Here is a 25,392-nt window from a genome sequence, read left to right as displayed (position 1 = left end):
GTATGAGTCAAGTAAAAACAGTTCTTTGCCCGTATTGCAATGGGAGCTTCACCTGTTTTGAATTATGTAACCAGAGCAGTCAGTCAGCATTATATAGTGGATGGGTGAACACATTTTCAGGGTGTCAGCTGTTTTATTGGCTATAAGCGTTAGGTTCAATCTACACAGTGATCTACATTTTGTGCCTTCCCAACAAAGTTGAGGAGTTAAATAATAAACAAAAACAAAATTTATACTATACTGACAGATTGCAACCTACCTCGAAACTCACAGATCCATTGTGGTCTGTGTCGAAAGCGTTAAATAGAAAGTGTGCATAAGTTGAAGCATCTACAATTCAAAAGAACAGATTTAGAATTAGAGGATCATTGGCATCATGAACATTTTAAAGTTACCCCATACTTGGGGCAGTGCATACAAATGTAAGTTACTAGTCAACAGCAGATACCATAAAGTCCAGGACAGGTTACACCATCAGTGTTCCACTTACATTTCTCATGTCCCAAGAGCCACTTAAAACTTTTAAAACACAAATATTAACTAAATGAAATAGGCCAGGCCACAACTTTATGCCTCACACGTAGCAATGTTCCCGCCTGGTAATAGTTGTTTATGAACTGAGCATTGTATTATGCAATGCAAAAGGGGTTTTTTTCTATATCCAAAAGATTTTTTTGTTTTTTTTGTTTTGGGGGGTGTTTTAGGAGAAGGTTCAATCAGGCACTCTAGGGTTCCTGCTACTTTATAGTAGTGTTCTGTCACTTAATAGGAGAGGAGGTATTACGTGGTCCTCCAATATTTTGACATTCACTAGTAGTCCAAATAATAAGCAGGATGTGGTACATGGACAGAGTGTGGAACCTCAACCTCTGAAAGGTGTTGTCACCTTTGTCACCTTCTTAGCATACTAGCAGCTGTTGGTTTTTAGCTTCCTGGCTCTTCCTTTTGGAGAGTATGGCATGTAATGCAGTGTGTTCAGTTGTGTGTTCTCTTTTATGATGGGGACATGCTCATTTTTGTTTGCTGTAGTGCTCTGATAACCACCAACCATTTGCTTCCTCTTTTTTATATGGTTGAATATACACTCACCAGCCACTTTATTAGGTACACCTTGCTAGTACCCGGTTGGACCCCCTTTTGCCTTCAGAACTGGATTAATTCGAATGCTGCATACACACGATCGGAATTTCGGCCCGCAAAAGACCGATGAGAGTTTTTCGTCGGAAAATGTGACTGTGTATATGCTCCATGGGACTTTTGTTGGCCGAATTCCAGTCAGCAAAAGAAGCATGTTCTTAATTTTTCGGTCGGGAAAAGTTCCTATCCGAAAATGCGATCGTCTGTGGCAATTCCGATGCGCAAAATTCCTACGCATGCTCGAAAACAATTCGACGCATGCTCGGAAGCATTGAACTTCATTTTCTCAGCTCGTCGTAGTGTTGTACGTCACCGCGTTCTTGACAGTCGTAAGTTCAGCGAACTTTTGCGTGATTGTGTGTATGCAAGGCAAACTTGAGCGGAATCCCGTCGGAAAAGCCGTCATATCTTTTTCCAACGAGAAATCCGATCGTGTGTACGCGGCATTAGTGGCACAGATTTCAAGGTGTTGGAAACATTTCTCAGAGATTTTGGCCCATATTGACATGATAGCATCACGCAGTTACTGCAGATTTGATGGCTGCACATCCATGATGTGCATCTCCCTTTCCACCACATCCCAAAGCTGCTCTATTGGTGCTCTACAGGATTGAGATCTGGTGACTGTGGAGACCATTGGAGTACAGTGAACTTATTGTCATATCTAAGAAAGCAGTGGTGAGGTGATTTTTACCTTCATGACATGGTGCATTATCCTGCTGAAAGTAGCCATAAGAAGATGGGTACACTGTAGTCATAAAGGGATGGACATGGTCTTCAACAATACTCAGGTAAGCCGGGCCTCTTAAATGATGCACAACTTGAACTAAGGGGCCCAAAGGCAACGTTGTGAATTGTAACCCTAATGCCGCGGACACACGGTCGGACTTTTCGTCTACAAAAGTCCGACAGCCTGTCCGACAGACTTCCGGCGGACTTTCGGCGGACTTGCAGCAGACTTTCTAACGAACGGACTTGCCTACACACGACCACACAAAAGTCCGACGGATTCGTACGTGATGACGTACACCGGACTAAAATAAGGAAGTTCATAGCCAGTAGCCAATAGCTGCCCTAGCATGGGTTTTTGTCCGTCGGACTAGCACACAGACGAGCGGATTTCGGGGTCCGTCGTAGTTACGACGTAAAGATTTGAAGCATGTTTCAAATCTAAAGTCCGTCGGATTTGAGGCTGAAAAAGTCTGCTGAAAGTCCGGAGAAGCCCACACACGATCGGATTACCAGCCAGCTTTAGTCCGTCGGCGTCCGTTGGACTTTTGTAGACGAAAAGTCCGACCGTGTGTACGCGGCATTAGTTTCATGTTCTTAGCTGACAGGAGTGGCACCCGGTGTGGTCTTCTGCTGCTGTAGCCCATCTGCTTCAAGGTTCAATGTGTTGTGTATTTAGAGATGATATTCTGCATACCTTGGTTGTAACAAGTGGTTATTTGAGTTCTTGTTGCCTTTCTATCATTTCAAACCAGTCTGCCCATTCTCCTCTGACCTCTGACATCAAGCAAGGCATTTTCGTCTACACAACCGCCACTCACTGGATATTTTATCTTTTTCAGACCATTCCCTGTAAACCCTAGAGATGGTGGTGCATTATAACACCAGTAGAGTAGCAGTTTTTGAAATACTCAGACCAGCCTGTCTGGCACCAACAACCATGCCACGTTCAAAGTCACTTAAATCCCCTTTCTTACCCATTCTGTTGCTTGGTTTGAACTTCAGTAAGTCGTCTTTACCATGTCTAGATGCCTAAATGCACTGAGTTGCTGCCATGTGATTGGCTGATTAGCAATTTATGTTACCAATTGAACAGGTGTACCTAATAAAGTGGCCAGTAAGTGTATCTACTAATTGCATTTCTGCCATCGATTGTGAGTGGACTTGCAAGGCCTACATTTATACTTTTTGAACTTATTAGTGGGAAACTTTATAGCACTTTAATAGGCTATTCTGCTCTTCTGGGGTTATCCTTCTCAGGAAATATCATGAGTATGTAACCATTGGTCCTATTTTACCACTGTGATACATTCCCTAATGAAGATTTGTGTCAAGAATTGACACATCAGGATTTACATCTGGATTTACATTATTATGCTCATGTATGCCAGTGTGGTTTATGTAATTGATATGGACCAGCTTCTATCATGTTTTTATACGCACAGTGTTTTTTTAACTAATATTATAATAAATGTGTTATTTTTTTCTTATTTTTCATGGTGCCTTTGAAATCCCCAATGTTTGCTGCCTTTCTATTTGCTTTAATCTTGGGACTGTTGTTAACCGGAATGGGCTATATATATATATTTTGCATCGATGGATTGATTACAAAAGTGGATGCATCACTTTTCAATTTTTTTTGGCAGATAAACCAATTTAAGTGTGTTTGTTATGTGTTTTCTTTTAACTACGATAGACAAATATTTCCTAACCTTGTCTCCATCACCCATGCACAGCAAATTTCCAGCTTCCTTCTTAGAAACCAAGTAAACTATTTTTCTGGACTTTTTAAAACAACAATTTTTTCATCTCAAAAGTCTGGAACACACATACAGTTATTAGTCCTGGAGGGCTCTATTTGGAAAAACTATGCTGTAATGAAAAAAACACTCACATACCCTGTGTTCTACCAAATTCATTTCAGCTCTTTTGCACAGACCATTAATTACCAGAAGATGGCAGCAAAGAGCACAATTTAATAGTTGGTAACATCACAATGAATTTTCTGCGCTAAGCCCAAATGTCAGCTCTCATGTATTATTTGCCTGTTGTCAGATTTATTACAAAGAGGTTAAAATGACTCATGATCTTCATTAAGCTGTAATTACAGTTTGTTCACACCATATAAAGCATAAATCTTTTTTGAATTTTGAAGAACTAAACCCATTTTAAAGTGTGACAGATCAAGGTAAACCTGTCACAAAGCTGGACAATTCAAAGGGCGCACATGATTAAAAAAAATGCATAAGTTGGGGTTACCTTTAGGGAAAAGTGCCAAAAAGATCAGTAGATCTAAAGGTATTGTCCAGGTAAAGGTTAAAAAGGAACTCCAGTCTGGAATTTTTTTTGTAAAGTCAGCAGCTACAAATACTGTACTATAGCTGCTGACTTTTAATATTAGGACACTTACCTGTCCAGGGATCCCACAATGTCGGCACCCCGTGCAGGCATTGTAAGTAGGGGAAACCCAACCTTTCCCATACCTGCCAACTGTCCCTGATTTCGAGGGACTGTCCCTGATTTGGAACAATGTCCCTCTTTCCTCCTCATTTGTCCCTCATTTTGGTCTGATCTATATAGTTGTATATAAAATGCACTTTTTATCTTTCAAAAAGTATTTCCCAGTACTAAACCTTTTATCCAATTTCTAAATTGTTACATTTGTAAATGTCAAAAGCCAGTATAAAGGAATAGTGGTGGTTAAAAAAAAGCACTATTTTTTTTTTTTTGTATAATTCGTCTTTAGAGGGGTGTGGCAGGGGGTGTTCTACTTTTGCTAATAGGTGTCCCTCATTCCCATCTCAAAAAGTCGGGAGGTATGCGTTTTCCTACTGCGCATGCACGATTCGTGCTGCACTTTCTGAATGGTCCCTCTGTCTTCTGGGACCTGTGTGTGTCCCAGAAGGCAGCGGGGGGAAGGAGGAGGGGCCAGAAATGCACGTAGATCACTGATTGGCGATCTTACCTGGAAGTGGGTGCGGGTACCTGTCAATACCAGGTACCCGCTCCCCCCCCCAAAAAAAAAAGTGCCAAATGTGGCAGTAGAGGGAGGAAGGGTGCAAACAAGCGGAGCAAAGACGTCCATTAGGATGAATCCTGTTTAGGATGGAGCCTAGCAGTTTGTTTGAAACCTGTATACCACACTTGTCTTGTTAGTAATTTTACCTTGCTGTTAAAATAATAAAGGAGGCAAAAAGTTTGCTACATTATGGACAGTGCTGCCGATTCTGTTGACGCTGGGAGTGCTGAGAGCATAGAAAGTCACATTTGTCCACCTCGAGTTGGATGGGGATTGCTGAGCTTGCTTAGATCTCCATGGTATTGGAGTCTGGGAGTCCGGTAAACGACCTTAACCACTTCAGCCCCGGACAGATTTGCTCCCTTCCTGACCAGGCCATTTTTTGCGATACAGCACTGCGTCGCTTTAACTGACAATTGCGTGGTCATGCGACGCTGTACCCAAACCAAATTGATGTCCTTTTTTTCCCCATAAATAGATCTTTCTTTTGCTATTTGATCACCTCTGCGGTCTTTATTTTTTGCGCTATGAACAAAAAAAAGCGACAATTTAAAAAAACACAATCTTTTGTAGTTTTTGCTATAATAAATATCCCCAATTTAAAAAAAAAAAAATGTTTTCCTCAGTTTAGGCCAATATGTATTCTTCTACATATTTTTGGTAAAAAATCGCAATAAGCGTATATTGATTGGTTTGCGCAAAAGTTATAGTGTCTACAAAATAGGGGATAGATTTATGTAATTTTTATTACTATTATTTTTTTTTACTAGTAATGGTGGCAAACTGCGATTTTTATCCGGACTGCGACATTGCGGCGGACAGATCAGACACTTTTGACACTATTTCGGGACCATTGACATTTATACAGCAATCAGTGCTAAAAATAGCCATTGATTACTGTATAAATGTCACTGGCAGGGAAGGGGTTAACACTAGGGAGCAATCAAGGGGTTAACTCTGTTCCCTAGGTCTGTTCTAACTGTAGGGGGGATGGGACTGACCAGGGGAGGAGAAAGATTGGTGTTCATACTTAGTATGAACACACGATATGTCTCCTCTCCCCTGAGAGGACCAGGATTTGTGTGTTTACACACACAGATCCTGGTACTCGTTCTGTCACGAGAGATCGCGGGTACCCGGCAGACATCGCCCGCCTGGCACACGCATCGGCTCCAGGGACACACGGCAGGCGCATGCGCGCACCTGCTGTGACATCTAAAAGAAGCGACATACAGCTACGGCGATTTGCGCAGCCATGTCAACCTGCCGCAGTATAACTGTGGCGGCTGGTCGACTAGCGGTTAATACTTCTTTGGTGGAGGCACACTGGATTTACTAATACAACACTGAAGACCTACATGATTGCACACCTATGGGACTATACTTTGTGTGATTATTTATTCCTCTGTGGAACTTTATTTACATCTGTTGGATTTTCTGTTTTACAATTTTAAATATTTAATTCACAAATGAAATATTATTTATTTATTTTTTTTTTTGTGATAGGCATGATAATTTGATCTTAAAGGGATTGGATAATTTTATTTTATTTATTTTTTTAACACATTGAGGCAGCTTAACAACAGTTTGCTTTACTATTTAAGTTGCTACACTGGTTTTAGGCCGGTGGGAAAAAATGCTGTAAATAAGAAATGTTTTCAGAACTAGAAAAGCTATAATTTCTGGGGAAATTGTGTGAAGTGTTCTTGCCTCCACCAGTAGTCTACAACTAGAGTGGGCGGAGTAACTGGTTGGAGTAGCTAGAGTAACTGTGAAAAGTGTTAAAAAGCTTATTATTTTAAAAAGTATAAATAGTAGTAAAAAAGTTGAAGTCCCATCATTAGCTGAAAGAGCTGAACATTTTTTTCAGAAATTATTTTTTATTTTTTTTCAAAAAAGATTTTTTTTTTTTTTTTCAAAAATTATTTTTTTTTCAAAAAAGATTTATTTATTTTTTTCAAAAATGATTTTTTTTAATTACTTTTTTTTTCATGGGGTGGTCATAAAGTTTGGCTGATCATGGGGTGGTCATAAATTATTTGGCTGAGCATGGGGTGGTCATAATGTGAAAAGTGTTAAAAAGCTTATTATTTTAAAAAGTATAAATAGTAGTAAAAAAGTTGAAGTCCCATCATTAGCTGAAAGAGCTGAATATTTTTTTCAGAAATTATTTTATTTTTTTTTTCAAAAAAGATTTTTTTTTCAAAAATGATTTATTTATTTTTTTCAAAAATGATTTTTTTTAATTATTTTTTTTTTCATGGGGTGGTCATAATGTTTTGGCTGATCATGGGGTGGTCATAATATTTTGGCTGATCATGGGGTGGTCATAAATTATTTGGCTGATCATGGGGGGGTCATAATGTTTTAGCTGATCATGGGGGGTCATAATGTTTTAGCTGATCATGGGGGGTCATAATGTTTTAGCTGATCATGGGGGGGTCATAATGTTTTAGCTGATCATGGGGTGGTCATAATGTTTTAGCTGATCATGGGGGGTCATAATGTTTTAGCTGATCATGGGGGGTCATAATGTTTTAGCTGATCATGGGGTTGTGGCTTGTCACCTCCCACTCTAGTTTTGAACATTTCGCCATTTATTCCTATGGGACCAATTTTGCCGCAAAAACGACGATATTTTGTGAACCATTCAGCGAAATGTTCCACAAAGTAATATCACACCAATCGGGAACAATCTGCACGTTTCGGTATATTACTGTCTATGTAGTATAAAAGCTGTGGGAGGAGTTAGGGGGTAAATTTGGCTATAATAAGAATAATATATATGTGAGATAACAGTAAGTGGTCTTGCTATGCAAGAACACTTAAGTAGAAGTGTTAATAGTTTATTATTATTCATTAACACAATTCATCAAAGAGGAGCCCCAGACTCCTTCAGAAAAAAAATTAAAAGTCAGCAGCTACAATTACTGTAGCTGCTGACTTTTAATATTAACACACTAACCTGTCCAGGGATGCAGCGATGTCCTCACCCGAGCCGAATCTTCAATCGGCTATTGGGCGCTCCCACCGCCATCTCCACTAAGGGAAACCGGCAGTGAAGTCTTGCGGCTTCACAGCCAGGTTCTCTATTGAGCATGCACAAAGCGCGCTGTGTTTTGTGATTGGGCCAGCTGAGGGGGAAGGAGGAGGGAGGCCTTGGCAAACTCAGCCGGAGGTGGGAGCGGGTACCTGTCAAAAAAAAAGTGTCATTTCTTCAGTGTTGTCACATGAAAAGATAGAATAAAATATTTACAAAAATGTGAGGGGTGTACTCACTTTTGTGAGCTACTGTATAAATCTATATATAGATATATTTTTTCTGCTTGAGATCCCAATTTGTCGATTAGTAAAGCTTTAGGCTGTATGCTAATAACACATTTTTAGTTTTATTTACTGGCCTTATAAAATGTTATAAAATGGATTGTAAAGCTAAATAATAGTTTATGTAAGAAAATAATGACATTTTTCCCTAAAGACAGAACATAGAAATGATATTTGCGATGAGAGCTGCTAATATTGTTACCGCTGAACATCTGTTGTGTTCATTTATTTACACATCTCTAGTATGGATGACAGCATGGCAGACAGGCTTCGTCCCACAGAGCTGAGTAACCGTCTCTTTTGTATACTTGAAGAACACAGGACGACTATTAACTGACGAGCTGCCAGCGCCATGCTAGTGCACCCGAGAAACTTACCTCCCTGGGGGAAGAACTGTGCGTAGATTTCTTTAAAGTTGTCTTCATTAACAATCCCACTGGGACATTCCTGAAAGACAGAGGCAAATTTAAAGTGGAAAACACCCATTGTATATACATTGAGATGTAATAGTTTTAGCAATTTTAGAACTTACAAAGGTGTTGAGATTGGCAAAGATTTCCTAAATCTATACTGTGTATGTGTTTAGATAAAGTTTGTTGTGAGTGGGGGCGGGACATACATCCAACCGTGAATTTAGGAACATTGCGGGATACAGAACAATTAAGTCATGACCTGTTCACACCTAAACATATGTATTAAATCAGAACCTAAAGTGTTTGTTACCCCAGCATTTCATATTCCTGATATGTGCCTACTGTTGCTTCTTTTGTGTGAAATCCCTGGTGTTCCTGCCAGTTCCAATGCTTTACTATTAGAAGCTGACCACACTAAGCAGGAGAGCACAGCGTGGTCAGTTCTCTAGCTATGCTGGGAACTCAGCCTGCTCTCCTTCAATGATCAGACTTGTCCTGACACCCCCCCCTACTACAGCCATCCACTGTGAAGCCCAGTGTGCTGTTGCTCCTCCCCCAGCTCTTATGCAGCTGAGTACAGAGGGAATGTGATCACTCGTAAAAAGGGGAAAAAAGGTATTTATGATGTTTTTTTTAATATAGCTATACACAAATGTTTTGCCTTTCTTTTCAATTTTAAACTAAATGGTTTTACAAGGTGATCGTTTACAATCACTTTAACTTTATCTGAGCACTACAAACCAAAAACCCTATTTATTTCATTTTAAATTTTTAAAGCAAACTCCCCCATCCATCCGTATCTTCATGCTTTATTTTATTTGAGAAATCACTTTGAAATACAACCCCCTTAGCAGTTCTAGTAATGGCCATCTTGACTAAGGGCAGATGATTCATGTAGCATTTACTTCGCGTCCGCCTGCCCTTAGCTCAGGCATGCAAGCAGGAGGTTGTACTTAGCTGAGAAATATTCTCCTCCCCTCCTCCAGGGGATAACAAAATGCCCATGAAGACTCCTGGGATGTATGACATCCTTTTGACCTGTGTCAGAAACCAGGAAGCAACTTAACCGCTTTCCGACCAGCCGCCGCAGTTATACTCTAGCTATACGACGGCTCGGAGGGTCGGGATAGCAGGCACGCGTGCACAGCAGGGGTGCCGATGCTCGTGGCCGATGGTCGCAATGACCACCAGCCACGAACGATCACGAGAGACAGAAACGGGACGAGTGTGTGTGTAAACACACACTTCTCTGTTCTGTTCTGAGAGGAGTGATAGATCGTGTATCCGTATTAGCTAGGAACCACAATCCGTCACTTCCTCTAGTCAGTCTCCTCCCCCTTCACCGCTCCCTAGTGTTAACCCCTTCACTGCCAGTGACATTTTTACAGTAATCAATGCATTTTTATAGCACTGATCGCTGTATTAATGCCAATGGTCCCAAAATGTGTCAAAATTGTCCGATGTGTCCGCCATAATGTCGTTGTCACAATAAAAATCGCAGATCGCCATTACTAGTAAAAAAAAAAAAATAATAATAAAAATAAAAAATGCTATATATCTATCCCCCTATTTTGTAGACGCTACAACTTTTGCGCAAACCAATCAATATAGGCTTATTGCTACCAAAAATATGTAGAAGAAATCATATCAGCCTAAACTGAGGAAAAAAATATTTTTTTTTTTATACATTTTTGGGGAATATTTATTACAGCAAAAAGTAAAAAATAATGCGTTCTTTTTTTTTTTCAAATTTAGTCACTCTTTTTTGTTTATAGCGCAAAAAATAAAAACCGCAGAGGTGATCAAATACCACCAAAAGAAAGCTCTATTTGTGGGAAAAAAAGGACGTCATTTTTGTTTGGGTGCAACGTCGCACGACTGCACAATTGTCAGTTAAAGCGACGCAGTGCCGTATCGCAAAAAGTGCTCTGGTCAGGAAGGGGGTACATTCTTCCGGGGCTGAAGTGGTTAAGAACTATAAAAAAAAAAAAAAAAAAAGGTGAAAACAAGTATATATACCTTCTTATCTGTTTACTAAGGCCAGCAGCATAAGGATTAAAAATAGTTACCGTTGATTGAAAATGGTAGCCTAACTGGCAGTTTTCCCGAGTGTGGCTCGGGGTTAAAATTCAGGACCATTAGCTGTAACCCTGAGCCACACTCGGGATTACATTGCAGGATCCTGATGTGGCTTTACTTACCTTGTCCCCGGGATTCTGCGATGTCCCCCACTGTGTCTACGGGCTCTGTCTCCTCCGAAGCCTCTCCATGCCAGGCTCCGTTCCCTGCGAGCGGCGCGACGCACGGGGGCGGAGCCTAGCGGCAAATTAAAAAAAGTGTAAAATCATAACACATACAGTACTGTAATCTTACAGATTACAGTACTGTTTGAAATTATTTCACATCCCTTTTGTCCCCAGTGCTTTGGCCCATGCCCTGCATGCAGTTTTATATTATATATACTGTTCTTTCTGCCTGGAAACTGGAGATTGTCCATAGCAACCAAAAAGTGTCCCTTTACGTCAAAAGTGGCTTTAGACCAGCTAGAAAACAGCGATAATAAATTAGAACACGTGCAGAATTGAGTGATAGTGAATCGTGGGGAAATGTATTTTATTATTATTATATTATTTTTTTTTTTATTATTTATATTTATTTATTATATTATAATTTATGTTTTTGTGTTTCAAACATTATCATACCCGGGATATCTACTAGACTCTTGTTTGGACAGATTTAAGTGTGTTATTGTTAAGAATTACAGACCAACAATATAAAACGCCAAATTTCCATGCAAAATAATTGTACCGCTTTCAGCACCTAAAATCCGAAATAATCATACCGCCAGGGAGGTTAAGGTCTGCTATAATGAACATACAAATTAATACACTTTAAAGTGATTGTAAATGATCACCTTGGAAAACAACACATTCAGTTTAAAATAGAAATAAAAGGCAAAGCATTTTTGTACAGATATAAAAAAAATGATACATGCTTTTTTCCACTTTTTTTATAAGTGTTCACATTCCCAAGAGCTGGGGGGAGGAGAAGCAGCAGCACACTGAGCTTGCCAGTGCAGTGAATGGCTGTGCAGTGGGGGGGGGGTCCACGACAGGTCTGATCATTGGAGGAGAGCATAGCTAGAAAACTAAAGGAGATAATAACTGTAAGCGCTTATACAGAAGATGCATACAATCCTGGGGGTATAGAAAATTAGCCAGGCATAAAGTCCATGGCCATAGTAGTGGCAGTCCAGGGGTTAATATAGTCTCTGATCGTACAAGATGTGAAGTGCTGGCTAGTGGGATGATAGGTCCTAAAGGCGGCTGCTGTCCTCAGAGAGCTGGCTCTGTGGTATTGCAAGAGGGGGTAGAGAAAAGGAAGCGCCACCTAAGTGCAGTATTAATGTAAAAATTTGAATAGCATAAAAATTGAACACTTACAAGATAGACAAATTAAAAGGCACACTCCCTCGATGTTACCCCTCCCCCTGGAATGCATCCGGAAGTCTTTGAATGACCTGTGACGTCACGCACCTCCTCTGTGCGTTCCATGCCAGTCTCAGCTTCTCTCTGACGGCCACAGGAAGAGAGATAAGCTACCAGCCTCCATCTGCAGCCCTACAACGCTGTTAACTACTTCCGGACTGGAAACTGAGGAAGATACACACTGCTTACTCACAGATGAGCCTTTTAATTTGTCTTTCTTGTAAGTGTTCAATTTTTATGCTATTAAAATTTTTACATTAATACTGCACTTAGGTGGCGCTTCCTTTTCTCTACCCCCCTCTTGCAATAGCTAGAAAACTGACCATGGTGTGTTCTCCTGTTTAGTGTGGTCAGTTTTTAATAGGACAGCAGAAGGACTGGCAGGAACACCAGGGATTTCACATAAAGGAAGCAATACAAAGAGAACAGGATACTTTCTCATACAAGTACATGGTACAGCAGGCACATATCAGAAATGTGAAGTTTTGGGGTAACAAACGCTTTAAAGTGTTACTAAACCCAGAACCCCACATCCACTTTATCTTGTCTCCCACAGTACACAGAACATGGAAAATTCAATTATTTTAGTAAATATAAACTGTTTTTTGTAAATATAAACTGCTAAATACCTTCTCTCATCAGCAGTATGTAGCAGTCATGTGACTTCTACCAGTGTCTGGTTAAAGCTTGTAGTAGGAATTTACATTCTTCTCTGACTGTCCTATGAGGCTGTAAGACCCCTGACCTTCTGTCTGCAATGGCTCTGCGCTGATCACATCCACCCCCCCCCCCCCCCCAAGAAAAATCAGAATCAGAGAAGATGGGATTAAACAGCCTTTTTACACAATGCAGAGGATTAACCCCTTAGGTTCCACAGTGAGTATAACAAGCATGCTTTACAGCATATACAGGCTGATTTTACTGTTGTGGGTTTAATAAAACGTTAAGTTCACTTGCTTTAGAAGAGATGTGTTGTTCTTAATAGACTCCCTCAGAGTTAATTGAATGGCAAACTGCGGGTCAGGGCAGGCAAAATGCAGCTTTTAAGGCCCTTATCCAGTGAACGGCTTTGTATCCTTATGGTCTAAGAATAACAATGATTTTCTGTACATTTTAGACCCCTTTCACTGGGCAAACTAATTGGGTCCACCTGTCAGTTTTTCGGGTGGACCAAATCGGACCCTCCATTATCCCCTATGGACCAGTGGATGTAAACGAACACCCAGTCCAATCTGAGAAGAGCAGGCAGATGGGGTCTGTTCCCCATCCATCTAGCGCAGAGGTTCTCAACTCCTGTCCTCAGGGCCCACTAACAGGCCAGGTTTGCAAGATAACCGAAATACATCACAGGTGATATCATTTTCTGCTCAGTGATTGTAGTATTCTAGTCTGCGTCTCCACAAGGTAATACTTAAAATCTGGCCAGTTAGTGGGTCCTGAGGACAGGAGTTGAGAACCACTGATCTAGCGGATCGGATTGGATGGCATTTGGGTGTGAATGGACAGGCGACCCGTTTACATTAATAGAGGAGAGTGGGCTTTGTCTGTGTCTACTCAGCCATCCACCTGCTCAGCGGGGATCAGCGGAAAGACTCCCCGCTGACCAGGTGGACTCCTGGCAAAGTCCGCCCAAGTGAAAGGGGCCTTACCTGGATGGCATACAGTCCTCATACACCTTTATGGCCCTCACTGAATTTGACTGAGGCACCAGAGTGCTCTATGGCTTATAAAACCTTTGCTTACACAATTTTGCAACATGGAACAGTGCATATTTTGAAAAGGTGCAGGTGCTTCTTTTGGTGCAGCATACTGTGTGTTTGGGCCCCCATTGACTTCAATAGCAGCGCATGAAAAATGCATGTACATGCATTTTTGGCAGGATTTTGTGCTTAACAATCAATCTCATCCTACAAAAAAATACACAAAGCATGAAAACACATCAAAAATGCATGAAAAAATGCATGATTATGGAGCAGCATTAATGTGGACCTAGGCTAAGTGCATCTTGGGTCCAGGGCTGTTTTCAGTTCACCCACCCCAGGAGTTCTACTTATAGGGTTCAATGAACTCAAAAGCATCAAATGAGAGGGTCCTAGTTTTGACACACTCTGCATTAAAGTAAAAATAAAGCCAAAACTTTTTTTTTTTTTTTTTTTAGTTTTGGACAGAGTAGAGAGGTATTAGAAAATCTGTCATTTTTTTTTTTTTTTGCTTTATGTGCTCCCGTGCAGGAGATTCACCCTATCTTTTTGTCCTGTTTACGATTATCATTGAAAGTAAAAGAAAATCACATATTTTGAGTTGTTCCCAAAATAGTAATAGAGTGGAAATCTTCCAATGGTGACCCGGGGGTCCCCAAGGCATTCCCTTAATTTGCAATGATTTCCTCTAACTTCCTGTTTGACATTAAGGTAGCCCATTAATATTAAATAGGCATGGAAAATTGCACATTCGTTTTTTTTTTCGCATTGACATCTGTGGCATTCTGATTTTTACTGTATATGTGTGTTGGGTGTCATTAAGAATAAATGAGAATACACATATAGAGTGTGTTACTGTGTGTTTTTACATGCATTGATGCTATGGTGAGAACCAGTCCTAAGACTAGAGATTTTGTGTTTTCTACATTATTATTATTATTAAACAGGATTTATATAGCACCAACAGTTTGCACAGCGCTTTACAACATGAGGGCAGACAGTACACTTACAACACAATTCAATACAGGAGGGATCAGAGGGCCCTGCTCGTTAGAGCTTACAATCTAGAAGGGAGGGTCAAGTGAAACAAAAAGGTAATAGCTGTGGGGGATGATCAGATGGAGAAAATGAAAATACAGTTGTTAGGAGTGGGTAGGATAGGCTTCTCTAAAGAGGGTTTTTAGGGATCGTCTAAAAGCTAAAAGAGTAGGAGATAATGGGACAGATTGGGGTAAGAAGTAGGGATGAGCGGAACACCCCCCCGGTTTGCAGCAGAACATGCGAATGGGCAAAAAATTTGTTAGAACACGCAAACACTGTTAAAGTCTATGTGACACGAACTTGAAAAATCAAAAGTGCTAATTTTAAAGGCTTATATGCAAGTTATTACTATAAAAAGTGTTTGGGGACATGTGTCTTGCCCCAGGGGACATGTTCCAATGCAAAAAAAAAGGTTTAAAAAATGGCTGTTTTTTCGGGAGCAGTGATTTAATAATGCTTAAAGTGAAACAATAAAAATATAATATTCCTTTAAATATCGTGCCTAGGGGGTGTCCTTAGTATGCCTGTAAAGTAGAGCATTTTTCCCATTTTTAGAACAATACCACAGCAAAATGAAATTTCTAAAGGAAAAAATTTAATTTAAAACTACTCGCGGCTATAATGTATTGTTGGGTCCCGGCAATATAGATGGAAAACATTGACAAAAACGGTATGGGTCCCCCCCCCCCAAGTCTATTACCAGGCCTTTTGGGTCTGTATGGATATTAAGGGGAACACCACACCAAAATAAAAAAAAGATGGCGTGGGGGTCCCCCAGGCACTATATACTCTGAACAGCAGTATACAGTATCTCACAAAAGTGAGTACACCTAACACGTACCTTGGAGGTGAGCCTGATGTGCAGAGGGAGACCTCTCGTACAGACTGGCTTCGGGATCACTGGAGATGGAACATTGACCGTAGGAGCACAGTGAGGTATGAGTGCCTGCAGAGTTCTCTTGGCTGAAGATGGTGACAGCTTAGCAGAGACAGGAACAGACTTGGATGCTGTGTATGTAGGTGAGCGGATGCAGGTGTGCTGAGGGGCAGCAGAGGCAGATGCACACAGATGCAAGACAGCAGGCAGGAGCAAGGTCAGATTAGCCAGGTCATACACAGTGGATCAATCAGGCAGCAACGGCAGGCAGTGGGTAGTCAAAGTTCAGGCATGGTAGTAAAGGAAGTTCAGGCAGACAGATAAACAAAGCAAGGTCCAGGGAAGCCAAAGGTCAGGACTGGAGACAGCAGCGAGGTCAGGAAGCCAAGTACTGGATCAGATGCAGGTTCAAGATCAGGTCACAGGGTAAGCTGCAGATCAAACAGCAAAGGATCAATGCAACAGGAGCCCCTTTTAAAGGCCACTGGGCTCCAAAGCAGCATCACGGTGCGCGCGTACATGATCTCCGCGATCTGCGCATGCGCACGGGTGCACGTCTGTTCACCGCTGGATGCCTGTTAGCTAGACTGCATCTCTGTAAATCTGTGCGCCTGTGACCAGTTGAACTATGTGCAGTGCGTCCATGACATTGCCCCCTCCTTAAGGGCAAACTCCAGGTGCCCAAAAGAACTTTCTTCTGAGAATGGCTGCGGAAAAAGGCCTGGATCAGCTCTTGGGCATGCTGCTTGGGTTCCCAAGAGTTTTCTTCTGGCCCATACCCCCTCCATTTGAACAAATATTGTAGCTGATTACCTCTTCTTCTGCAGTCAAGGACAGCCTCCACCTCATATTTCTCGGCCCCGTTGACTATTACAGGTTCAGGTGGCCCTGATCCCCTGTCTGGGAAGGGGTCTGGTACTGTGGGTTTCAGCAGGGACACGTGAAACACTGGATGGACTTTGAGCGAATCTGGTAAAGCGAGTTCGCAAGAAACTTCATTTAGTTTTCTCTTGATCGGGAAGGGACCAATAAATTTAGGTGCCAGTTTCTTTGAGGGGCAAGCCATTCTGAGGTTGGTAGTAGACAACCACATCTGATCACCTGGTTGAAGACACAATTCCCCTCTTCTCTTACTATCATATGTCCTTCTGTTGGTTGCCTGTGCCTTGACCATAGTTTCCTGTAGCAGTTTGTTATTGCGCTCCAGGAAGTCAACAGTGCTCTGTACTGCTGGAACTGGAGACTCAGGGATAATGTTAGGTAGGAAGACTGGACGAAACCCATGATTTGAAAAAAATGGAGACTGACCTGTAACTGAATGGCTGGCATTATTACCCTTAGCAAACTCTGCTAAGGGTAATAGTCCTACCCAATTGTCCTGGACAAACATGGTAAAGCTTTAAATATACTGTTCAAGGGTCTGGTTTGTCCTCTCGGTCTGTTCATTAGTCTGCGGATGGTAAGCAGAAGACATGGAGAGCTCAATTTTCAGGATCTTGCATAGTGCTCTCCAGAAGCGAGAGGTGAACTGGACCCCCCTGTCTGACACAATGTTTGTTGGAATTCCCTGCAATCTGACAATTTCCCTGATGAAAACCTGGGCAGTCTCCATGGCAGAAGGTGTGTTCTTTAGTGGTATGAAGTGGGCCATTTTAGATAAGTGGTCAACCACTACAAGGATAGCTGTACACCCTTCAGACGGGGGTAGTTCTACTATGGAGTCCATAGCAATCATGCTCCATGGTTTGTCGGGGATTAGTAGTGTTCTGAGAAGCCCCCAAGACTTGGTTCTAGCAGTCTTATTTTGAATATAGCTTGGAATAGGGTCTGACAGGAGGGTGAGGGGGCACTATGTGCATCACATTACTTTTCTCTTTGGAGTGCCCAAAGGTGTCCCAGGTCTGTTACAATCCTGTAGTGTATACTAAAAAAAAAAATATTGTGTGCCTCTTAAGTGTTCAGGTTTGGCTTGAAGAAAAAGTGTCAACCCTAGATGTACCCATTGTTTCAACAGGAGGGACATTAGAGGAATCAATGTCTTCATCCCCGCTCTCCCATTTATGGGGAACAACCATTCCTGGCACAAACTGCCCCCCCAAGGGGCTCCTACCATACAATCCACACCACAGCTCAGATATCCCCTATTCTGGAACCAACAACAACATTACCAAACATAGGGAGGCCCAGAAGGTGGTATCCCAGCATTTCCACTTCTTCTCACCGACAATTACAACAAATCTCCCATTGTCCCTTTGGAGGTTAATGGTAGGATCCTCCCATATCTCCTAGATACAGGGGCAACAAAATTGACCATATTCGAGGAGATGTATAGAGGTGAGAGAATGGATGCTGAGCCTTTAATGGGAATAAAATGGGATACCAACTAAAACTTGCAAAACACCTCCACTCCCAATTACTGATTCTGTCACAGGGACAGCGCTCTTGCATCAATCATTCAGAATAATACCCACATGCCCAGTAAATCTTTTGGGAAGAGATTTAATAGGAGTTCTGGAAATTGAAATTTTCTTAAGTCGAAGAGGGGGCGTAGCTATAGAGTCACCACTGTTTTTCCAAACTGAAGTTCCTTCCTCATTTCCACAGGATCATCCCCTCTGGGCTAAGGACAGCCTTGATATGGGACACATCCCTTGCACCCCCTACAAGGCCCGTTTAAAGAAAGGAGTGTCCCCAGTTTACTATAAACAATACCATCTCTCCAAAGAAAAAGAGGAAGGAATTAAACCCATTATAGAACGATTTCTAAAACAAGGAATTTTAAGACCCATCATATCACCCTATAAAACCTCTATAAATCCAGTTAAAAAGAGTAATGGATCATACAGATTTGTGCAAGACCTTAGAGCCATTAATAACCTTGTAGTTCCGATTGCCTCTATTGTACCTGATGTGCCGTCCCTCATCACCTCCATACCTGCTTCGGCAGTATGTTTTTCAGTTATTGATTTAAGTAATGCCTTTTTCTCCATCTCAGTTGATGAAGAGATACAACTACTGCTCGCTTTTTCCTGTGGAGGGTGCCAGATAACCTGGAATCATCTTCCACATGGATATATAGACTCACCTGCAGTCTATTCAATAGCTCTCCAGGCCACCTTACAGTCTTGGGCACCCAGCCATGGTTCCGTCCTTCCTCAGTACGTTTATGACCTACTATTGTGTAGTCCCTCCCAGGAAGCCTGTCAGGAAGATTCTGTTTTGTTGCTAGCTCAGATAGGTCACAAAACGTCTAAGAAAAAGTTACAATGGTGTCAGGAGACAGTTGAATATCTTGGTTTCACTTTGTCTCATGTTAAAAGGTGAATCAGTCACAAAAGAGCTGGGTCTCGTGGGTCTGCCCCGCCCACACACCAAGAAGGAAATTCTAACTTTCTTAGGTATGATTGGTTACTTCCGCCCATGGATACCTGATTGCTCCTACTATGACAACATGTTGAGACAGGCTGCCTTGCCTGGCAACCCTGACCTTGTAAAATGGAATGATGAAATGGTTAATGCATTTGTGTATCTTAAAACTGCTATGGTAATGGATCCTGGTCTAGGATTACCTAAATATTGTAAAATGTTTAATTGGTTTGCAAGGGACAACTGCAAAACCATGGCTGGGGTCCTTGCACAAGAGCATGGAGGAAAGCTGAGACCTGTAGCTTTTTTTCTAGAGTAGTGTCAGTTCTGGTACAGTGCATGCCGGCGTGTCTGAGGTCCTTGGCCTTGTGTGCCATGGCTGTGGAGATGGCCACATCATTTACACTGGGTCACCTTACAGAACTGCACACCACACATCAGGTTGCATATTTACTGAAGAACCTTAATACGCAACACATGCCTGCACAACGACTAAGCGGGTATGAGGTCATCCTCATGAGCAATCCCTCCCTACAAATCAAGTACAGTGCACCTACAGCAGGTCCTGCTCCAATCTTGAATGCCTTACTTGGCATAAAAGGAGAAACAGATGAATTAGTCCCCCCATATGACTGTATAGACATTGTACATCAGGACACATCATCTCGAGCTGGCCTACTTGCAAGCCCCATTGAGGAAGCACACACTGTGTTTGTGGATGGATCTTGCTCTTGTCCCAGTGATCACACCTACTATGCCAGATATGCCGTGGTAAAATTGCCTGACATAGTGATAGAGGCACAACCCATCCACCGTTATCAATCAGCTCAAGCAGCAGAGCTTATTGCTCTTACAAGAGCATGTCAGCTTTTTAAGGGACAAGAAGTAAACATTTACACAGACTCCAAGTACGCTTTTGGAGTCGCACACAACTTCTGAATAATATGGCAGAGGTGTGGTTACCTAACTGCAGATGGCAAATCTATTTCTCATTCTTCTCTAGTCACCAATCTTCTTGAAGCCATCTCCTTACCCAGCAACATAGTGATCACTCATTGCAAAGCACATACACACCATGCTGATAATGTCTCCAGGGGAAATGCACTGGCAGATGCCACGGCCAAACAAGCTGCTCTCACAGTTCCAGCCTTTGTCCAAATGCCCCCCCTTACACCTCAAACTTTATCTTGGGAACAGGTTTTACAGGACCTACAGGCTATGGCTTCATCAGAAGACCTGGCCTACTGCCATAAGGAGGGTCTGACACTGAGTCCTGAAACTGGACTCATTGCCAAAGAGGGGAAACCAAGTATACCAAAAGCAAGTGCACCTTTATTCATTTCACAATACCACAGCCTAGGACATAGAGGATAAAAGGCCACAGCTGACATGTTAACACAAGATTTCCACATCCTACACCTCCGGTCATTATGTAAGTCTTTTGTGTCCAGATGCCCAGATGCATTGAATGTATCAGAAATAACCCAAACATACCAAACAAGCCAAAACCTGAACACCTACTGTACCCTACCTCACCTTTTACATACCTACAAATTGATTTTACCCACATGCCAAAGTTGGGAAAGAGACAGGAGTATTTACTCATCAAAGTAGACATGTTTTCCAGGTGGGTAGAAGCTTTTATCCTGTACTAGGGAGGATGCAAGTACAGTTGTAAAAATCCTGACACAAGAAATAATACCTAGGTGGGGATGCCCATTACAAATTAACTCAGATAATGGCCCAGCCTTTGTTTCCAAGGTATGTCAGGAGTTAGTCAGAACCCTGCAAATAGAGTGGAAATTCCACATTCCCTATCACCCACAAAGCTCGGGTATAGTTGAAAGAATGGACAGGACAATCAAGGACAAGATAAGGAAAGCTGCGGGTGGCACATTTGCCAAATGGAAAACTGTGCTCCCTTCAGTTTTAGCAGAGATTAAAATGACTCCTTCGAAGATTAATCATTTGTCACCCTTTGAAATTCTAATGGGTCGACCATTTCCCACCCCCTGGGCCAAGAAACTTCTAGTAATAGAACTAAGGTGACATGAGCATGATACAAGAAGAATATTGCAGAAATCTGATTCCGAAATTGAGTGGCATCTACGATAAAGTATCCTCTGAATTCCAGCCTGGTGACAAAGATGGTGATTCGTCAGCTGAACCGGACCAAGAAGCAAGACTATCCCTTCGGCCCATCCACTACTGTCATCGCAGTGACCAGAACTACTGTCCTTACAGAACAGTCTAGAGCGTGGGTCCATGCAGAGAGGTTAAAGAAAATAAAGTACCACAAAGGACCCAGAAGCAAGACACAGATAAAGGAGGTGAAACAGGTGATATAAATCCTTGAAGAGCGAGTAAAACAGATGATAGAGACTCTGAAAAATATGACCTCACTACTTTCTCCACAGACTTGTGAAGAGATCTTGTGCCTGCTCTTTATGCTGGCACTGATAGTGTTTTTGCCCACTTAGATCACTACTATCTACCACCCTGAGGACTTGGGTGCCATTGGTATTATATGTGGCCGCTCTAGCAATGAGACCATGACCCGAAACAAGAGAGAGACTAATGCACAGAGCCCAGACTCTTCTACTGATAAAATGCTGTTGCTTCAGTTTAAGTACTCTTACGCCCAGAAATCAGCATATGAGAAGTGCTGGGTGTGTAGCAAATTATTATACAAGGTGTACTAAAGCGCTGAGAAAGTCACGTGACATGTGACGCAATGCGTCGGGAGGAGCCAGTGACGTTATCCGATGTGTTAGCAACAACACAGTGGATGCGTTTACGAGGAAAAGGATTGCGCTGATTGTTCATAAAGCGCCTGCACCCTTAGGGTATATGTGAGTGGATCTGCTTGTGCGCTGTATGGTATGCTAGTATTGCCGCTCATTGCGCAATGATTTGTGTTTTTTCCTTTTATTCTATGAGCAAACCAATCGCTAAAGGCAAGTATTGAACAGCAGAATAATATGGCTGTGGAGTCCTAGGGGAGTGATTATTTTCTACCATTTGGCATATGTATAGTGGTATCTTCCTCTCTTTGGAAGCAACTGCTCATGAGGACTTTAGCTATGTGTGAATACATTTGATTTTTTGGTGAAGTTGGTATCCCTCTAGTGTTGGTGATACTGACTGCAGTCTCAATACATTTAAGACATCCATTTATAAGTGTCTCACTGTGACACATACATCACGATTTTGCTACTCATCACTAATGTGTACACGGTTTACATACACATCACGTTTTTGTTATTTATACTTATCACTATTGTATGTAATATCACTAAGCATCACTGTGTAGCAAATTGCACCTCTGCATGGCTTGAATCCCCCTAATGGCTGTCCCCTTGAATATAACCCCATTTCATAATGGTACCCCTCTTGTGACTATAACCAATATACTGTATCAGCTGTATTTTTGAATGACACAATTTCCTACCCAATAATAGCTAGGAGTTATTTTCCAGATTGGTGTTTTAAGCTAGGAAACTCGTCAGATAAAGGTCAAAACAAAATATGCCAGAAGTCACTATTTAACCAGTTGCCGCCCGCCCACCGTCATATGACGGCGGGGCGGTGCAGCTCTTGTTCTGGGCCGCCGTCATACGGCCGCTCTCGCGCGCACACTGACAGAGTGTGAGGAGAGGAGAGCCGATCAGTGGCATCTCCTCACAGGGGGACAGCTAGGGAAGTAATCAGGGCACTGATCATCAGTGCCCTGATTACAAGATATAAATAAAGTGCCACAAATAAAGAAAAAACCATGCCCACCAATGCCAGCATACAGTGCCCACCAATGCCAGTGATCAGAGCCCACCAGTGGCAGCAATCAGTGCCCACACTGCCCAGAAGTGCCACAAATCAGTGCTCATTAGCCATGCCAGTCAGTGCTGGCAATTAGTGCCGCCTATCAGTGCTGCCCATCATTGCCCATCATTGCCCATCAGTGTCGCCCCTCAGTGCCACCCATCAATGTCCATCAGTGCCCATCTGTACCACCTATCCATGCCGCCTATCCGTGCCCAGTGCCACCTCTCAGTGCCTGCCACTGCCGCTTTTCAGTGCCCACAAGTGCCGCCTATTAGTGCCCATCAGTGCCACCTAACAGTGCCCATCAGTGCCGCCTATCAGTGATCATCAATGCCACATATCAGTGCCACCTATCAGTGCCCATAAGTGTGGCATATTAGTGCCTCCTCATCAGTGCCACCTCATCAGTGCCCATAAGTGCAGCCTCATGAGTGCCCATAAGTGCCACCTCATCAATGCCCACCAGTTTAGCCTATCAGTGCCCATCAGTGCCGCCTCATCAGCGCACATCAGTGAAGGTGAAAAATTACTTAGTTACAAAATTTACTGACAGAAAATAAGTAAAAAATTTTTTTTTTCCAAAATTTTTGGTCTTTTTTTTTTTGTAAAAAATAAAAAACCCAGCAGTGATTACATACCAGCAAAAGAAAGCTCTATCTGTGTGAAGAAAATGATAAAAAATTTGTTTGGGTACAGTGTATTATGACCGCGCAATTGTCATTCAAAGTGCGACAGCGCTGAAAGCTGAAAAATGGCTTGGGCAGGAAGGGGGTGTTCGTGCCTGGTAGGCAAGTGGTTAATATATCCTTGCATAAAGATTTGTCCTCTATGTTTCACACCAACGACCCAAAAATTAATTCTACTCTAAATTCCCTCTTTACAGCATGGGACAGCCCCGTGGGTTTTGTCCTAGGTCAATTAACCCTGGCCACCTTTTCTGAAAATGTCCAGGATACCATAGGTAGACGACCCTTTTCTCTGGGTGATAATGTATATATCTGTTGCGGCAAGAAGTGCTATCCTTGGATTCCCGTTAAAGAGCGAGGATGTGTTATCTGGCCTTACTGATCCCAGTACTGGGGATCATAGGGGATGGAGAAGGTAAACATCAACACCTTTTGAAGGCTACTACACATCCCAGGTATCCCCTTAAACACATAGGAAAAAGGGAACTGTTTTTGGAACATGATATGACTTGGGCATGGTTCCCCTCATGAACAGGGAGGGGTATAAAATTTATGAAAAGGCTAAACAACTACTCCAAAATTATAGATGAGGTTATAGAAAAGAACTCTGCCGATATCAAACTGTTAAGTATTGAGCAAAGAGCTAGAACTGCACGATTTAGCAATCGAGTCCATAAGTGCTGCCCTGACAGGACTCTGTGAAGTCACGGAGGACTACGTACGAGTGCTGTACCTGGATTCATAATACAAGTACTGAAGTACCTGATGATTATGAGATAATAAACACCGACAGGAGGTGTCGCTCCTCCAGGCTGAAGCCAGAGACATTGCCAAAGATGGATGGAATCCCTATAAAAGATTGGGAAGCTTTGCTGATTTATTTGGCTCCATTTTTTCATGGTTTAGGAAAGCTGGAATGCTACTGTTTGTTTTTGCTGTATACGTTTTGTTCAAACTTATCCAGTGCTTTTGCAAATATGGTGAACAGAATACTGAAGTCACCCAAAAGTTACTAGGCAACCATGGTGAGATCACATTGTGATCTAAGAGGGGATTGAAGGGTTAGAAAGTGTTAATATACTGTAACAATAAATGCTTGAGAAACAAAGTATCCTTCTGCACATAGCATAACCGCAGGCTAAACAAGCTCCCTAAATAACTGAATGTGAGACTATGTCCCTGGACAGGCTGACCACCAATATCCTGTGATGCATGCTGCTACTTGCTAGTTTGAACTATATGTCTAAAATGTCATACTATATACATGTATATGCTTGATGTCTTGTTCCTCCCCCTTGTGCTACGTGACACCTTTTGTTCTGAGTTTTTATAAAAACTCGAGCCAAGCTACTATTAAAGCTGAGCATACTTTGAGACCATTTTGTGTCTTCTTCATTTGTTTGCTCCCAGAGCTCTGCAGAGGAATCCACTGGTCATTCACATTAACCGGGCAGAATTAACCCTTTCAATCCCAAAACGGCGAATGAAGCCTTAAAGAAACAGTATTGTTTTATGATGTCAAACAACTGGCTGTGCATTAGCTGCCCTTGCATTGCCAGAAGAAGAGACAAATATGCTAATTGGTTATATTTAGTGATTCAGCCAACTCTTACTATTGAACATTTTTATTCCTTCATTAGAACAAATTTATTCTTTAGGTCATTCACATTTACAAAGTGGCAGGTCCTCTTTAACTAGGAATGTTTTGGACACATTTTACAGATTTTTTTTAACTACTTATTTTACATGTGTTTACCATGCTGTACTCTAATAATCATGCTCTGCTCATT

General features: G+C 42.0%; 1 protein-coding gene across 3 annotated transcripts in view; it reads right to left on the bottom strand.

Annotated features, from left to right (window-relative positions):
• KCNIP4 (potassium voltage-gated channel interacting protein 4) overlaps positions 1–25,392 on the bottom strand; it is a 913,124-nt gene that overhangs the window by 35,213 nt on the left and 852,519 nt on the right. For all 3 annotated transcript variants that reach the window (XM_073609381.1, XM_073609372.1, XM_073609365.1), the window contains exons 3-4: positions 8,587–8,656; positions 260–330 (exon numbers count right to left, since the gene is read on the bottom strand). In XM_073609381.1, the coding sequence (XP_073465482.1) occupies positions 260–330; positions 8,587–8,656 (141 nt within the window). The remainder of the gene's footprint in view (positions 1–259; positions 331–8,586; positions 8,657–25,392) is intronic.

Source organism: Aquarana catesbeiana, linkage group LG01 (genome assembly GCF_042186555.1).
Source record: "Aquarana catesbeiana isolate 2022-GZ linkage group LG01, ASM4218655v1, whole genome shotgun sequence".
Lineage (NCBI taxonomy): Eukaryota > Metazoa > Chordata > Amphibia > Anura > Ranidae > Aquarana > Aquarana catesbeiana.
The sequence above is the reverse complement of the archived record's forward strand: the minus strand, read 5'-3'. Positions and strand labels throughout refer to the sequence as shown.